The sequence below is a fragment of the Salminus brasiliensis genome, chromosome 13, assembly GCF_030463535.1.
Source record: "Salminus brasiliensis chromosome 13, fSalBra1.hap2, whole genome shotgun sequence".
NCBI lineage: Eukaryota > Metazoa > Chordata > Actinopteri > Characiformes > Bryconidae > Salminus > Salminus brasiliensis.
In genome coordinates, this window is record NC_132890.1 from 5,124,943 (window position 1) to 5,143,336 (window position 18,394).

The 18,394-nt window shown below is 44.1% G+C and overlaps 1 protein-coding gene across 1 annotated transcript in view; it reads right to left on the reverse strand.

The window, feature by feature from the left end:
- Positions 1 to 4,902: 4,902 nt before the first annotated feature.
- The window catches only part of sema3d (sema domain, immunoglobulin domain (Ig), short basic domain, secreted, (semaphorin) 3D), a 66,543-nt gene continuing 53,051 nt past the window's right edge, over positions 4,903 to 18,394 (reverse strand). The window contains exons 16-18 of the mRNA XM_072695892.1: positions 17,277 to 17,341; positions 16,856 to 16,992; positions 4,903 to 6,090 (exon numbers count right to left, since the gene is read on the reverse strand). Coding sequence (XP_072551993.1) covers positions 5,689 to 6,090; positions 16,856 to 16,992; positions 17,277 to 17,341 — 604 coding nt within the window. The 3' untranslated portion in view covers positions 4,903 to 5,688. The remainder of the gene's footprint in view (positions 6,091 to 16,855; positions 16,993 to 17,276; positions 17,342 to 18,394) is intronic.

Sequence of the window (18,394 nt, forward strand, 5' to 3'; positions counted from 1 at the left end):
TATATATATATATATATATATTAATATTAATATATAATATAAATAACCACATCCTTTAATCTTAACTCTCTGATGACTAATATTAATTGATTTAGCTTGATAATTTGCAGCATTTGTGGGCGACTAAGTGCCGGTGATATCCTGGGCAGATCTTTCCGACAATCACCGTGACGAAGTGTTGTAGTTAAATTTGTATTTACTGGTTAATCCACTGGTAAATACAACCGTCCGATGAGCACTGGAACACGGCCTCACTTTTAGGGTTTCTGGACGCAACCAAGGTATAGATGACGCTCACACATTGCTTACTCTGATTGGTTCTTTGGCTGATCTGATGTCAGAGGGGCCAAATTTAGTCCCGCCCACTTTAAATCCAACAGCGGAAAAGGTTTAATGAAAATATCTCCCCAGACAAACAATAATAAGTAAATTCATCACAACACATTAAATAAAAGTTAGAAGAGAATCCTGAAAATGAGTGGCCGGGAGCTTCACTAACGCATCTTTGAGTATCCTACACTCCGAAAAGGGGCTACAAATGGTCCTTTGAGGGATGCCATAGAACAGGGCTGCTCAATTCTGGTCCTGGAGATCTACCACCCTGCAGAGTTATCTCCACCCCGAATCTAACACACCTGATCCAGATAATGAAGGTCTTCAGGAGCAACTGAACATTAGAGTCAGAACATTAGAGTTGGATCTGATCTCCAGGACCTGGATTAAGCAGCCCTGCCATAAAAGAACCACTGTTGGTTCCATAAAGAACCATGTTTATCAGAGAGATCAGAGTGAGCATGAGGAACTTTAACAAGACCTAAAGCATGTTCTCTTGATTTATTGGTTCTGTATCAATTTAAAGATCACATCTTTATTACAAAATTGGTTCCTTATGGAACCAAAAGTGGTTCTTCTATGGCAACGCTCAAAGAACCTTTGGTAGCACCTTTATTTTTTAGAGTGTATCATTTTAGATCTTCTTATCTTCTCAGCCTCGGGCCTTGAAACTCGCCATGGTTCTGAAAGATGCTGTTGAACCATGGCCACGTTCCTCTACCTGCTCTTCTTCACTATTTCTCGGCCTTTGTCCGTCTGACAGTCAGTGGTAATTTGTTCGGAACAGTAAATAAACAATGCGCCTTCTAAAGCTCTCAAACGTACAGCCTGAAATATTCATTAGCTCTGCTTGGAGGAAGGAAGGAGGAGAGTGATTAAGAGAGGGAAAATGAGTCGCAGTTTAGGAATGGCTGAATATTTCATACCTCATTCCGAAGCTCATGAAAACGTTTACTTCAAGCCGTGTTAAGCGCTCAGAGCGGCTGTTCAGACACACATCCATTTCACAAGGAGGACGGGCATATAATTATCCAGAAAAGTCAGGCGCCATTAACTTATGCTGGACTTGGCACACACACACATACTCTGCGGTAGAGATGAGAGAATGCATGAGTTCACTGAAGCAAGGCTGATGCAGCAGGGAATCACTATACACCAACTCCTATTCACTGACCGTTCACCCAGAAATAGCCTTCTGTTGTACACACGCTTGTACCACCACTGCAGGATGACTGACCTGACATATACAAAGAGTACATGTGTGAGTGTGTGCTCACATTTTGGCACTTAGCCTGGTTGAATGACAGAGAACCAATGGGGCACACACAGGCTGGCACACAGCACAGCACTGGCAGGACAAAGCACATTAACAGTAATGACCTCATTTAGTCTGAAGCCTGTGAAGGGTCATTAGGATGTTGATGTTTGCTGGACATACAGTAATGCCAGGTCATCATCCAGCTGGCCACCCGCGTCAATAGATGTTGGTTTTTGGTTAAATGCCGGTTGAGATGCTGGATGTGGATGGCCTGGCGTTAGGCAGCATGGTGCCAGTAGGTTTATGTTTATCTGCTCTATTAGCAGTGCTTTTAGACAAGCTATATTTATGTGTGTGCGTGTGTGTGTGTGTGTGTGTGTGTGTGTGTGTGTGTGCATTTGCACATCAGTGTCAGCAATGGGAGCAGCTTAAAGTAGCTAAGTGCATTTATTAAAAGGGGTGTCCACAAACATTTGGCCATATAGTGTAGTCTAGATAAAAATGTCTCGATAAAAGCCGAGTTACAGCAGGTCAGCTGTTGTGTATGGTTTCAATAGACACTGTTGTCCCACAATGCAATGCAAAAACACTCCTTGATCATTCACTGTGTGCTCTTAGATACGAGGCCTTAGCCTCTTAATGTGTGATTTGAGCCTCAGTAAGCTAGCTGGAACACAGTCTGTGCTGTGGTGTTTAGCCTCCTTGCTAACTTACTAACTTGCAATTTTTGGACTGCCAATTACCCAACCAGTGACTGCCAGCACCGCAACAAAGCGATGTGGGGGGGAGCGCCATATACTCACCCTGGAGAGAGCAAGGCCAATTGTGCTCTTTCAGGGCCTCGGCTGCCGATGGCTAGCAGCATGACCGGGATTCGAACCAGCGATCCTCTGCTATCATAGCGACAGCACATCATTCCCTCTAGCCCACAACTGGCAACAACTTTTTTGGTCCGTCCTATTCTTTTGGCTGTACATCTCTACAGGTACTAGACAAGCTTTGTGTGTGTGTGTGTGTGTGTGTGTGTGCATTTGCTCATCTGTATCAGCAATGGGTGCAACTTAAAGTAGCTGAAAGCATTCATTAGAAGGGGTGTCCACAAACATTTGGACACCCCAAACATTTGCTGCTAACTGAGCTAAGGCTAGATGAGAGGGCATGCACGGAAGCTAAACGTAAACATAGAACCATCTCCACTACTTGCACAACTTACACCCCCTCCCGTCCCCCAACTCCCACTATAATGCCATATAACGCGACAATACTTTGAGATATCGCTCCCAAACCTACCCATGACACAGCTTAAGGACCCTACTGACCAGCTCCGTTGACTCATACCTCCAGACTGCTCCCAACTGGGCCTAATCAATCCTGCTGTAATCTCCCTGCTCCATCAGCTGGCCTAGAACACACTGTTCCACTCTCTGTTTAAACCTACGTGTTTAAGGAGCTCAGACTTACACACAGCGGAGTGTGACATGATGGAAAAGACGTGGATATCTCATGTTCTGCTTGCTTTGACCTCTGTGGGTGGTACGGGAAGAGGAAGCAGTTCCACAGAAAACTCTCCGCACTGACAGATGAGATTTCCCATCAGTCCAAAACCAGATACTTCCTCCAGCAGCCGCATGTGGTCTTCTCAGCAATCCCGTCACATGGCCTGACTCAAAGAAGTCCTGCTGTCAGGCCTACAGGTAGAGATTTGAATGGGGTGTAAATCAGCTCTCAGTTACCTTATGATTCAATGGGAAACTGATTCATTGTGAAATCTCAAACTTCACCATGATTTCATTTGAATGAGCTTAAATGGAAATAATGTTTATGTAGTGAATTGGGGGGGGGGGGGTATATTTGACAACAGACAATGGATATTATTGAATATTATTATAATCAGTTAAAATATACTATATGTCTGTACAAGGGACAAAAGTATTGGGACAGCCTGTTAAATGCACTGCTAAACTGACCCCTTTCAGCAGGGTCATGATGTGGATGCTGCCCTGACCTTGAACATACACACATTGACACATTCAGGATGCCCTCTGCTCCATGCTGGAGGCTGATGTGAGGTCAGTATCAGTGCACTGATGGATGGGAGTATGGGCTGAGGAGTTCCCCCTCGCTCTAATCTTATCTCAGGCGGTTTGACCTCACTTCCAGCTGCCCAGACTGACTGCCGATGGAGCCATTTCTCAAAACAATCCGACGGGTTGGAGAGCATGACTTCAGTTTATAATTACGGTCATGGGATGGGAGAAAGGTGAGATGATGAGGTTTTCTACTGGATGTGAACCTGGTTTTGGTCTACCAAGCAGTTTTGGTACTTCTTGGTTTAGCTTACAGCGATTCCAATGAAGCATCACTTAGTTGAAAAGCCTCTGAGATGAGCTCACGTGACAAAACAAACAAGAGATTGAACTGGTCTTCGAGTCGTGTACAGTATACGAGTCAGATATACTGTATACTTCCCCCTCCAGACATAACGCTCATCCCCAAAGTTCTTAAAAGTTTTGTTTTATTACTGCTCAGACGTTCTAGTAACTTTTCAGACATATGGATCAGTGGTGTGTCTGGAAGAGGAAGCATGAAGCATACGCTAAATGACGCTAAAAGACTGCCTGCCTACAGTGAAGAATGGTGGCTGCTTTGCTTCTTCTCACACTAGAGACTCGCGACTTGTGGAAGGGCACAGTGGATTTAATCAAGTATCAGGAAATCCTAGAAGAAAGCATCAGGCTTTTCAGTGAGAAAGCTGAAGCTTGGGCGTGATTGGACCTTCCAACAGGACAATGATCCCAAGCAAGCATACCTTAAAGTCCGCCAAGGCTTGGTTTCAGAAGAAGTCCTGGAAGATTCTGGAGTGACCTTTACAGTCGCCTGACTTGATCCCCATTGAAAATCTTTGGTGAAAGTTGAAGAAGTTGAAGAAGATTCCTCAGTGAGCAAAAGAGTGCTGTAGTAAGATTTTCAATGGGGGTCAAGGCGACTGTAAATGTCACTCCAGAATCTTCCAGGACTTCTTCTGAAACCAAGTCTTGGCAGACTTTAAGGTATACTTGTCATGAAGGCAGTCATCATTAATAGTGTTGTGAATTTGAAAAAAACACTCATTCTAGTTGTGTTGAGATATTTAAATTGGTCTTGTTTGATTGGTTTATTGCAAACATCTAATAGTTTGTACATTTTGATAATAATAAACCTGATTTGTCAATGAGGTAAAAAAAATCTGGACGCAAAGCTTTTAGAAGAAAGAGTTTATTTAAACTCTGTCAGAATCTTAAATAAGTTCAAATAGCATAAACAAACTAGCTACAAAAGACAATGGCAATATACAAAAATATCATATTTTTCCTACCTAATATAAATGTTCAGTTATCATCACAGACCCCGAAAGATTCATACGTCAACAGTACTACAGCATGCACAATCTCCTGTACAGAATATATATTTACAGTCATTCAACATGAATGCATTCTTATTACTGGTTATGATTAAAGCACTGGAGGAGCAGCATCTTGCTCCTTTAGGCATGTAGTGTGTTTCAGGCTTTAGGGGAGTGGAAATGATCTTGAAGTCTTGAATGAGTAAAACTTCCAGAAGGCACTGAATAAGTACAAGAGCATGAGGTACATGTGCTCCTGTTGCCATGTTAAATGAGGCCTGAAAACAGTTCATTGGCCAGTGCTTTCACAGGTGTTGTAGATTTTGCAGAGTATCTCGATGACAGATCCTGCTTAGGAGGCCTTAATACGGCAGTGCTGGTTAACTGTCTTAATTTCTGGATACTAACAGACAAAGCAGTGGTATGGGTGTCTGATTTCAGTCCTTGAGGGCAACTATCCAGCACACTTTAGTGATTTCCCTGGTCAAACACACCTCAGAAAACTTGTAATTGAGTAAAATCAAGTGTGTTCAAGCAGCACAATCAACAGAAACTGTCAAATTAAGGTCCTCCAGGACATCTCCGGACCCCCCAGTCCAAAAGGCCTTTGTATTTCCACTTTGTGTACTGGAAAACGTTTTTATATGGGACGTGGAAAGTTAGCCCCAGACCAGTGCTGAACATGGGCATCGTCATCTTGTCTCAGATGGGCGTCTCAGATGGGCGCCCCCTGGTGGTGCCGTCTGTTTCTGCTCTTGCGAAGCTCCTGGACGTGCTTCCACTTGCCTTTCTGCCTCTGCTTCTTCTCTTTGTGCCACAGCGTCTCGCAGTACTCGTCCAGAGAGGGTGCGCTCAGCACACGCAGGTAGTCCTTATAGCGCTGCCGAGACTCCGAGGCCATTGCGGCCACAGCCGTGGGGTCCTCGAAATGGCCGCGCGAGGCCAGCTGCTGTCCGTGGAGCTGCCCGCGCTCCAGCACTCTCAGGGAGAGGTTCAGGAGAGTGCGGGTGAAGCTGTGCTCTTGAGCTGTGCAGAAATACGAACCGGTGTCACTGCGCAGCAGCCAGCGAATCAGCAGTCCCCGCTCTGTGACCAGCACACGCTCGTCCAGCTTGACCTGGAACACACATAGATCATACGTCATGTAAAAAAGGTCAATACGTTATTTATTTCAATAATTAACAGTATAATAATAAAAATACTGATAACGACACTCTGATTGGATCTCTGCAATCCACAATATGGACAAAAGTATTGGGACACACCTCTTAATCACTGAATTCTAGTCTTTCATTCAGTCTTATTGCCACAGGCGTATAAAATCGAGCCCCTAGCCATGCAGTCGGCCTTTCTTACACACATTAGTGAAAGAACGGGAGGTTCTGAAGAGCTCACTGAACTCCAGCGTGGTTCTGTATGTAATAGGAGACACCGCCGCACACACAACAACAAGTCAGCTGGTGAAATTTCCTCCCTCCTAGATCTTCCTCCATCAGCTGTGAGTGGTGTTATTATTGAACAGTGGAAGAGTTTAGGAGGAACAGCTCACAGAGAGCAGCTCAGTGTCCACCGAGTGTCTGTCAGACCACGTAAAGTTACAGAGCGGGGTCAGGGCCGAGTGCTGAGCTCAGAGACCTGCTGCTGTTGAATCTGCAAAGGAGGACCAGCTCCAAATGAATGCCTATGGGTTTAGAATGGGATGCCATAAAAGACCTTTAATGAGACGCAAAACAGATTGGTTTTCAATCCATGGTATTTGTGATGTCATGAAAACCAACTAGCCAATCAGGTGTAAAATAGGCCCTCTGTCTCAAAAATGTCAAAGTCTTAACTTACAATGGAAGTCAATGGATCAATTTCTTCAATGGAGCATTTCTATTGGTGCATTCATCATGAAATTTTGATACAATGTAAATTTTAGATTTTAAGGTTTTATTTGTATATTATGTCTTTTAAATGATCAAATCATCAGAGATGATTAACGTAACAGCTCCTAGATCAGTTCACACGGCTAAATCCTCAGCTTCCAGGCCAGTTTCAGGTTATTGTAGGTAAACCCTGGGAAAAGTGCTCTCTCATTCAGTGCAGTCCACCATAATTAAGCGTCACCTCCAACTCCAAATGGAGAATTCACGTGTCACCTGTGAAGCTCCAGCCCATAAATCATTCTGACCAATCTGTGCTCTGCCATGGTGAGGGCAGCAGCTCACAGCATGGCTCCCACCCTCCTCCTCACACGGGTCAAAGGGCACTCCTTCACCTCTAGGCTCAGCTTCCTGCTGACCTCTCATTACTGCAATTTGATTGGTCATTAGAGCCATATTAGACAATGAGAAAGAGAGCGAGAGAGGTAACCTAGCCTTGATCAAGGATGTCAAGAGCAGTTAGCAGGCCTGATCTACACTACCAGTCAGAAGTTTTAGAACACCCCCCCACCCACACACAAGTTTGTCCAGATTTTATTGCTAGTTAAGCTTCACTTCAAGCCCAGTCCGGTGACCCCCTTTTATCTGTAGAACCGCAGGGTTGAACAGATGGTGTTACAGCACTCTCTACCACAGTATTTACACACCACTGGACATTCAGACCGCTCTCTTAATGACTGGAAAAGAACCTGAACACAGAAACACAGATGGAGAATTCTAACTCTCAACAGTGGAGCTCCGTCCTTTAGTGGAATTCCTCATAAAGCCAGTGTGGTGTGGTGAGGACAGTGAACACTGAAAAAAAGGTCTGGTACAGGACGAGCTCTCACTCACTCCAACAAATCCCCAACAGCATCAGAGGACCAGTTTAAGCTTAACACTGGACCAAGTCTCGGTTTCAGCTGTAAAGAACAGACGTGGCGCCATGAGGTGGAGTGGCAGTAAGAAAAAGTCAATGCTACAATGGATAAACGAGAAAAGCAGGCTTGCCTGGGCCATGCAACACTGCCAGTGGACTACTGATACAATGAGGGGGGGTGTTCTAAAACTTTTGACCCATCTAATGTGTATACCAAAGGTTTTTTGACACAGCTCCTCCAGATCTGCTTTCAAAATCAAGGGAAATAACAGGGAGTATGTTTTCCTATTGCTGGAGTAACAGCCTTTCCTCCTCTGCAAAGGCCTTCCTCTAGATTTCAGAAACACTGCTGTGAGGATTTGATGGCCATGAGAGCATGAGAGCAGTATTAGAGAGGTCAGGTACTGATGATGGAGGATTAGTTCAATATGAGGACAGATCAAAATGCCACTCAAACCCATCCTAGAGTTATTGACCAGAGCTCCAGAACTCTGGGGAAGTCGGGTCCACTGCATCACCACAGCCCCAGTGCTGAAGGGCCCTCCATCTACTAGACGTTACTGGGCGTAGTGACTGAGTCACTAATGGATGCACCATGAAGTAGCTGAACTCTCTCCTTTTGTACGTATAGTGTGTGTGTGTGTGTGTGCGTGTCCATATAATGAGATGGTCTGATCTATGTTCAAGCTGCAGTCCAGTGGTTCTGTGACCTCTATATAAGTTCACTCTGAGCTTGTAGGGTCAGTGATAAAGAGGTGGCGACACTGTCAAGAGAACGCCGTCTAGACCTTCTACTGCTTGTCCATTCACCTATCAATCACTCTCCTATCTCGTTCTCAGCCTCTCTCAGCCTCACACCGCCCAGACTTCAGATTTATCTGCATACAGGCTAGCTCTCTCTCTCTCTCTCTCTCTCTCTCTCTCTCTCTCTCTTTTTGCATTTCTATGCCTGCCAACTCTTCTTTCATGTCATGCTGTTGTCAAGGGCTAAAACAATACAGCTGTGCTCTAGAGAAATAAGGGGGCTTCAAAGCATACCTAACCCCTTTTTACACACGCCTGCTCTCTCACACACACACTCACACACACACAAGTTCACGCTCCATTAGATTTTACAATTTCCATTTAAAGAATGCTTTACTTACAGGAGAAACATTAAAGGTTCAACTGTGTTTGATCATGAAGGTGTATCGAGGTTTCCAGACCCTCACAGGACCTTCACAAGACCCTCACAGAACCTTCACAGGACCTTCACAAGACCCTAACAGAACCTTCACAGAACCTTCACAGGACCTTCACTGAACCTTCCCAGGACCTTCACAGGACCCTCACAGAACCTTCACAGGACCTTCACTGGACCTTCACAGGACCTTCAAAGGACCTTTACAGGCCCCTTTACAGGCCCCTTTACAGAACCTTCACAGGACCTTCACAAGACCCTCACAGAACCTTCACTGGACCTTCACAGGACCTTCAAATTACCTTTACAGGCCCCTTTACAGAACCTTCACAGGACCTTCACTGGACCTTCACAGGACCTTCACAGGACCTTCGAGCTCTAAAGCTAATCCACACCTGAAACGTTTGTGACTAAAACAAAAACTCTCACACATCTTCCAGATCAAACGTGTGTGTGTTTGTGTGTGTGTGTGTGTTATGGTCTCTGTGTTCGGCTGTGCGTACATGTGTGTGATAATTTGCTTAGCTTAGGGTAAAGCCGTGTGCTAGCTGTAGATCATGCTCTGGATCTGCTGTTGAAGGTTTTATCACGCCCTGATCGCAGCGCAGGGCTCGAGTTCTAGCTTTGCTCTGTAAAAGCAGAACCAGGTCAGGGTGTTCTCTCCCTTCTGTGTCCATCTGAGGGCTGTAAGGCTCTGAATGAAAGAGCGAGGCCTTCTGGTCAGGATCAGTCGCACTAGCTTCAGCACAGTCACAGAGCCTTCTGGGAAATCAATTTGGGTTGTTAAAGTGTGGGAAGAGGAAGGAGAAGTTGGAGCAGTGGTCCAAATTTGCACAGCGTTCCCCTTATCTCAGATGTAGTCAATCAGCCGAGACGTGTTTGGGGTACTTGGGGGTTTTGTATTGGAGATATGAGGCTAATGTAGCTAACGAGTCATGGAAGCTTACACTACATGGACAAAAGTATTGAGACACCTGTTTTTGAGACACCTGGATTTGATTGCATTCAGTAACAAGAGCGTTAGTGAGGTCAGGACGTTGGATGATCACCCCCCCACAAACAGGTGCCAAATGGAGAACCGTTAAGTGTAGGGCTGCTTTCCTGGACAGGATGCCTAGTCCTAGACCACACAGAACCTGGGTGGAGATTATCTACTGGACAGAACATTTGTTCCATGACTAGCCCCTGTGTGGGACACAGACCCGTAGTTTCCCAAAAAGTCTGAACCTATGGCACCATACCTAATGCTAGGTGTGGGCTAGAGGGGTATAAAGCCCCTGTAGTATTGAGCTGTGGAGCGTGGAAGAACTGTGCTCTCTGGAGTGATGGTGATGGTGCTCCTTCCAATACTTTTAGTATTGTAGTACTTTGCTGATCATCCAACATCCATGAATGAGCAGGTGTCCCAATAATTTTGTCCATATAACTGTATAGAAACTGCTGCTTGTCATTTTACAGCTATTGAGACACATCTGTGTAACTGAATGAGTCAAAACTGAAGTTGATACACCAGTGTAATTACACAAGCTGTAATCCAGCTGTAATACCATTGATCACCAGTCATTACACTGTTATTACATAGGTGTTAATGTGTAACTACACATTTATTAGAGCTTAAGGCCTACTTTTGCAGTGGGTAGTCTGTCCTCCAATGACGATGATACCATCAGTGCAGGAAATGGTTACAGTGACTGAAGAATTCGAAGGCCACAGTCCATTACACACACACACACACACACACACACACACACACACATATACACACACATTTTTCAAAGGAGGACCCTTCTTCAAAACCCCTGAGACACTCTAGTCCTGAGTTCTCCCATAACAGTGGTCTATCAGTAGGACCTTAGGAAGGAAAACATGCTGTTTCTGCTGTTTCTAGATGTTTTTGGATGGCACTCACAAATCCGTATCAGCTTAGTTTGGATAAACACCATTCATACCAACACACACACACACACACACACACACACACACACACACACACACACACATTCACACTCATTCCTTTCCCAGCACTCAGCATCATACTTTACAAGGTGAAGTGTTGGGTTCAATTTTAAGATTGTGCTGCAGGTGTGTAGTATGTGAATGTGTGTGTGTGTGTGTATGTGTGTATCTAGGGGGTTTGCGTGTGTGTTGCAGGTGCTAAGAACATCTGTGCCATGCAGCATCTGGAAAGGATGGGAGGAAGGAAGAGGAGGACGAGAGTGAGTGTGAAATAAAAGCAAGGCTCACGCCGAGAGCTGGTGTTTATTTACAGCAGGACTTAAAACAGCTTTCTGAGAGCGCCGTGCCGCGCATGTATGTAGCCCCCACAAAGGTCAGGCGTAGCATCTTACTCTCTCTCTCTCTTTTGCTCTCACACACACACACACACACACACACACCACGTTACGCGAGTGTGGCTATTCAGTTGTGATTAACTATAGTAGTGATGAATCGATACCACAGTGCTGCTGATATAACACTCAGAGGAGTTCACTCTGGCCATATCCATTCATCATAACACATACAGACACACACAAACACAGACACACACACACACACACACATACACAGACATAGCACAAGGTCAAACACTCCTCCATATCCACTCTCAGAAAGAGAGAGGGAGAGAGAGAGAAAGGGATAGGATATGAGGGTAGGTATGTGTGTGTGTATGTACACACTAGGCTATATGTGGGAGGATGAGGGCAATTTAGGGGTCCAGGGTTGGGAATGGCAGTGGGAGATGGAAGGAAAGGGCAGAGAGGCTCAGGACTGTTGAGAGATGGAGTAGTGTGATGTGTGAAAAGTGAAAGGGGAGAGAAGAGGGAGGAGATGACAAATAGAGTGATGGAGTTTACTCATACGCTTATCTGCTATTTCCCTCTGCTATCTCCCTCATCTCTTCATTTCCTGTCACTATATAAAGAGCACTCCATTATTCTGCCTTTCTTTATTACATCACTTATTTCATTTCAATTATTACACTAAAAAAATAGGATTCAAACAGCTTTAGCAAGACCAGCCAGAATTACACAATACGTCCAAATATTTCTGGACACCCCTTCTAAATGAATGCATTATTCCGATTATTACAGATGTGTAAATGCACATGCAAAGCTTGTCTAGTCTCTGAAGCACATAGACATGAACCTTTTGGCTCCATGCTGCCTGATGCCAGGCGTGGGCTAGAGGGGTATGAAGCCCCCCGGCATTGAGCTGTGGAGCAGTGGAACTCTGTCCAGTATTTTTAGGATGAGTTGGGGAGTTCGGGATGAATGAGGTGGAGTGGGGACCCTTCAACATATGATCACTAACGCTCTTGCTGGTGAATACAATCAAATACCGTAGAAGGGGAGCTCAAATTAGGATCTGCGCTAAGCTAAAAGCTAACTCTACAAAATGTTAAAAGCAGATGTCTCTCTGTTGTCCACATCTCGCAAACAAATGGGACGACCTCAGCTGAAAAAGCTGAGCTCCAAACTGGAGCTAAACGCACATCAGAAAGGAATAGTCGGACATAAAAAAAAAAAAAAAATTAAGCAGGGCTCAAAAAAGCCAAACCAAGCTAAAAGCTAACCAGTTACATATAACAGCACATTGCGCTGAGAGGACTCAATGAGAGGACAGCAGCACTATCCAGTAAGACTCAGGAATAATTACCATGTCTTTTCTACAGTGTTAAAACTATGTTATAATATGTGGGTTCTGTGTCATAAACCAGCCAGTAAAAGAGAGCCCTCTGTAAAAGAAAATCAGCATGTTTCAATCAAAGGCAAAATCACAGGGTGGTAAATAGGCATGTAACATCATGTCTGAGCACTTTTCACTCCAACCAGAGGCACATATTTACCATTTCTGCATCAAATAACAGCATAAAATACATGCATTTCTTGGCACCTTGAACTGTTATCGTTATGGTGGACCCTGTAATACGGGTATTCTCCAGTCTCAGTCCTTAAGTGTTTTACTGTGACGTGAACATTCTCATCAGTCATGCTCCAGATCTAGAATTTCTAAAGGCATTTTGATGACTCAAGCAAAAGTACACCGCAAAGAACACAGTCAGGTGGTCAGTCATTAGCCATGGTACTTTACCGGCTCACCAATGCACTATGTGTCCAAATGTTTGTGGACACCCCTTCTAATGAATGCATTTAGCTGCTTTAAGTTGCGCCCATTGCTGACACAGATGTCTGGTCCATGTAGAGAGGCACTGCCAATAGATTAGGGCTAAGGATGAACCTATTGGCACCATGCTTAATAATAAGGAGTAGGGTCCAGTTCTGAAATCAGAATTACTAGGAATGCTTTCTTAAAAAGCGTTCCTAGAAGACTTTTGCATTTTCTTTGAATGCTTTCTCTTAAAAAACGTCTGGGAATGCTGTGAAATGTGAAACTGCACAGTGGGCTCTTTGGATTGTCCAAGAGGAAAAGCATCCAGTACTTTGAGGAATGAAGAAAGTGAAAATCGACCTCATATCTGAGCTCCAGAGGTTTATCAGTGGTGTTTGACTTCCATCAAACCACGCTTAGACTCTTGTTTAGCATTATGTGTTTGGAAGCATTACTGCCTCATAATATGACGATGAGGGAACATCACGAGGGAAGAGTAGTCGCACCTGGTCTGTAAAAATAGCCTCATATTCCTTGGATGCCTTCTGACCAGAGCAACCGTCTCTGTTCAAACATGAACACATCTGGATGTGGGAGAGAGAGCTAAAGAAGACTCATCAGACGGTGTTGTTTTTGCTCGGGCCGGGGGTGACGGCTCTGTGCTCTTCTAACAGCATGTTATGAATTTTTATGCTTTGGCATCTGGTACAAGCAAGTTTCTGGACAGCACTTTGTCCATGCTTGGCAATTGTTCTCATGACTTTTGAGACAGTTTCCACTGGCGTGTTGAACCTGAATTCTGGATTCTGGAATTCCAATGGAACCAATGAGTCCGTCATTTTGGGCACAGATACTCTATATGGACAAAAGTATTGAGACACCTGCTCATTAAAAAAATGAGTTTATCCTACTTTTTTGTTGGAGTAACTGTCTCTCCTGTCCTGGGAAGTAGAAAGTAAACTTAATATTAGATTCTGGAACCTTGCTGTGAGGTTTTGATTGACGTCTGGCAGATGGATGATCACCAGCCCACCAACATGATCTTACGGAGAAACGTACATATCGGTCGACTGTACTGCTCCTATGTACAACCTATTTGGTAGTTTTTTCACCCATCCACCGGTAGCACTGTCGAGTACAATGCACACAAACACACATACACACACAACCTGTGTGTCAAGTAGTCGCAGAAGAACTGACAAAACAGCAGTGGTAGCAAATCCTGCTGTTTGGAGGAAGGTTGAATTTGATGAGTTGACTCTCTGTTGAGCTGCGAGGCGACTCTAAGAGGAGTCACCTGTAGGCCACGTTTTCTCTGAACGGAACATTTGAGTTGTCGATTGTAGATATGTGGACATTTTCACTGTGAGATCAGGCTGGCTCCACAGCCAGATCCCAGATCCTGGGGGGGGGGATACACCCCTCTGTCATTAGGCATGGTGCCAATAGGTTCATGTTTATCTGCTCCAGAGAGTCCTATTATGTTCTTCTCTACAAGGACTAGACAAGCTGCATTTGCACATCTGTGTGCACCTTCAGTCATTAGAAGGGGTGTCCACAAACATTTGGTGTAAAGCCCCCATGTAAAATGCCCCATTGTGATCTGTTGTGATTGCTACTTGCTATGAAAACTCTGATACTCTGATAACTGTCAGACCTCCAACGTTTTAAAGGTTAATGCTACGTAGTTAGCTTTAGCCCTTTAGGTGTATTACTCACTTACTAACTACAGGGACTTCTGTACAAAATGCTGGGGCTGTTCTCTGGTAATAGAAGTTTGTAATAACACATTCGGCCCACCGGCAGGTGCTTGGCTGTTTAAGGGGGTTAAAGCAAGTCCCCTTTTAACTGCTTTCCAAGCTGGTTCTGTTCTGCTGTTCATCTGTACTGTACTGTGAATCGAACTCTCAGCTTGTAACAGTCCGTTCCAGCAGTTTTCACCCTTTCCCATTATGTAATATCTTCAGAATTACGCAACTCCTCTGCATTTCAGCATCAGCAGTTCAAGTGTTATCATAATTCAGCTGTTGAAATATGTCCAGCGACTCAAACCTCCAGAACCAAAAGCATGTATTTCTTCTCTTTCATGACACATGACCCAAATCCACAGACCGTACTTTCACCACTGTGTCTGCTTCCATGTGTTTATGACTTGGAGAGTCTTAGAGCATCATTCTGTCTTCCAGCATTGTGCTCTCCTTGTGCTCTCCTTAGTGTTCCTCAGAAAGATGGACAAGCTGGTCTGGCTGCTCGACTCCCTTTGAGGTGAGCTGCTGTGGATGTTCTACAGCAAGAATTATGGAGAAGGGTGGAGACAGCAGCTGTCATCCAGACCTCCTCTCTGAGCTGGAGCAGTCATGGAGACCACTAGCTATTATACTACCACTCGCACATTATTTACTGGGGTGTACGACTGTAACCGGGTCTGACACAGGGGAGCAAACATAGCAGTTCTCCAGTAAATCACACAGGATCAGTCTCTCCTGAAAGCCTGGAGTAATGTGTGGGCATAGCTAGGGGTGTAAATCTGTAAACTAGCCACGATGTATTCACCATTTTTGTTGTTTGAGAAAATTTCCAACCACTTTTAAAGTTTGAAACATTAGATTTTTGCATTATTCAACTAATACATCTCCAGAGCAGTGAACTGCTATTAAAAGTGCTATGAAATGCATTTATTCAGATGTGGTTTATTGTATAAATAGAAATATATGTAAAAAATATCGACAGTATTTCCGTAACTAGCAGAGCCTGGAGGTGATGAGCTGCTCTCCAGTCTCACTAGGCGCCGTCAGTAGCTTAGACTACTGCTTTTTGCAGCGGCCTGGGTGTGTGTAAATTCTGGGGACGTAAGTATAATGACTCAAGACTGCTGTGTAACAGTTTTGGGGTCTCTAGCTCTTTTTTGGTTCTGCTAGAGGAGGAGGTTCACGGTTTGTCATTTCTGTGTCAAATTTTCCATCTTTAAGAGTGAAAAAGGACATTCCTGTTTTTATGTATGATAGGAAATTAATTAAATGAATATATACATAATATATATATAATGTATGTATTATATGTTTTATATAATAATAAAATATATCACGTATATATGTGTTTGTGTGTAAAAAACATTATTTTTCAGATGTTATATATATTTTTGCTGTGTAAATATATATATATACACTACCGGTCAAAAGGTAAATTTTTCCAGTAGTCCACTGTCAGTGCTGCATGGCCCACGCAAGCCTGCTTTGCTTGCTTTGCCATCTTAGCATTGACTTTCTTACTGCCTCTCCACCTGTAGTCAAACCTGCAGCCTTTCTTACTGCCTCTCCACCTGTAGTCAAACCTGCAGCCTTTCTTACTGCCTCTCCACCTGTAGTCAAACCTGCAGCCTTTCTTACTGCCTCTCCACCTGTAGTCTTCTCTTCACAGTTGAAACTGAGACTTGGTCCAGTGTTAAGATGTGCTACCAGGTGTTGTCATGTGAGCTGCCCATCACACAAGCTGCTGACTCTCAGAAACTTACTAATTTAATAATTAAATAATTTTTTATTTGATAATTTGGTTCCTTTTTTCCCCACAATCTACATAATTTTTCAGTTTTTAGTTCATTTTACTGAAAACCCCACCAGTTTGCTGCCTAACTTTGTGCGATTTGAGGTCACATGACTTTGTACCATTGCCAGTTATTTAATGGACTTTAAATAACGGACGTTATTTAATGGACGTTTTCTAAAACTTTTGACCAGTATATATATATATAAAATGTATTTATTAAAAAAATATTTTGATGTCATATTTGCTCTATATTTCCACTGGTTACCTCTTGGCGGTGATCTGCACCCGGTCTCTGTATAAACCACCGGATCTGGGCCTGCCGGGATTTAGGGACACACTCCAGGAACGAAGAGTTGCTTTCCACACCATACAACACCTTCTCTTCTATGTTCTTACCGAACACTGCACACACACACACACACACATACAGAAAAAGAGGATGCATTTGAAAAGTGTTACATACACACTACATGTGTGTGTGTAAGTGTACATCCTCTGTATTTTGTATTCTATCATGCTGATCTCCATCCGGAGCACTTCTGCAGGATGTGATTGAGAGAGGGGAGAGTATTTTTGACATTTGGTGAATTCCATTAAGCCAGCCCCTCTGGACAATGCTGCATTTTCTCTAAGTACAAAGCAGAGCTTTCAGCTCAGCTTTTATACACACATATGCACACACTCACCATCATCCGTGTCCCAGCAATGACTGGACGGGTCTCCGTGTTTGATGTCCTGCCTCCTAGCCCTCCTGTGAGAACAAGCACATAGATATAACACATATATTTGAGGGTGATAACAATATATATGCATAGAAGATAATAATAGATGACCAATCATGGCTCAGCGACAGTTTAGTGATCAGAGGGTTATGAATTCAATACCTATGTCCACTATGTTTCTAAGTATTGTTGAGTCCCTGAGCAATCCTCTCTTCTTTAGGGGTGCTGTAGCATGGCAGCAGCTTTCTAAGCTGAGATATGGAGAGAGGAACCTAAAGTTTAGAGAAACTTGGGCCCAGAAGGTTGTTGGCTCAATCCCCTGGAAAAGGTTGTGGGTTCAGTACCTACATCCACTAAGCTACCACTGTTTTGGTTTTGAGCAACACTCTCTTCTCCAGGGGCCTAAAAGTTAGAGAGGTGAGCTTCGGACCAAAAGGTTGTTGGTTCAATTCCCTAGACAAGGTTATAGGTTCGATATCCGCATACACTGGGCTGCCCTATTTTTGGTCTTGAGCAACCCTCTCTTGTCCAGGGGCCTAAAAGTTAGAAAGGTGGGCTTCGGGAACAAAAGGTTGTTGGTTTAATTCCCTAGACAAGGTTGTAGGTTCGATATCCACATACACTAGGCTGCCACTGTTTTTGGTCTTGAGCAACACTCTCTTCTTCAGGGGCCTAAAGGTTACAGAGGTGGGCTTAGGACCAGAAAGTTGCTAGTGCAATCCCATGGACAAGGTTGTGGGTTTGATTCCCACATACACTAGGCTGCCACTGTTTTTGGCCTTGAGTAACCCTTGAGCAGCCCTACTTTTCCAGGGGTGCTGTAGGTGATGTGGAACAGTGCTTTCTCATCCTAGGCACCTAACCCCCCCAATGCCCTCTGAAGTGGCTGTCCACCACTCTGGGTGGGCTCACTGTCCTAATTACTTCTGGGTCTGTGTGTTCACTGCCACGGATGGGTTAAATGGGGAGGTTCAATTCAGTTCTACTGCTGTGTGATGGCCTTGTCATTTAATGTTTTGCATTAAGACATTATTATATGACCTGTCTGACATAAGGAACGTGTGTCATGAGGAACAGTAGGA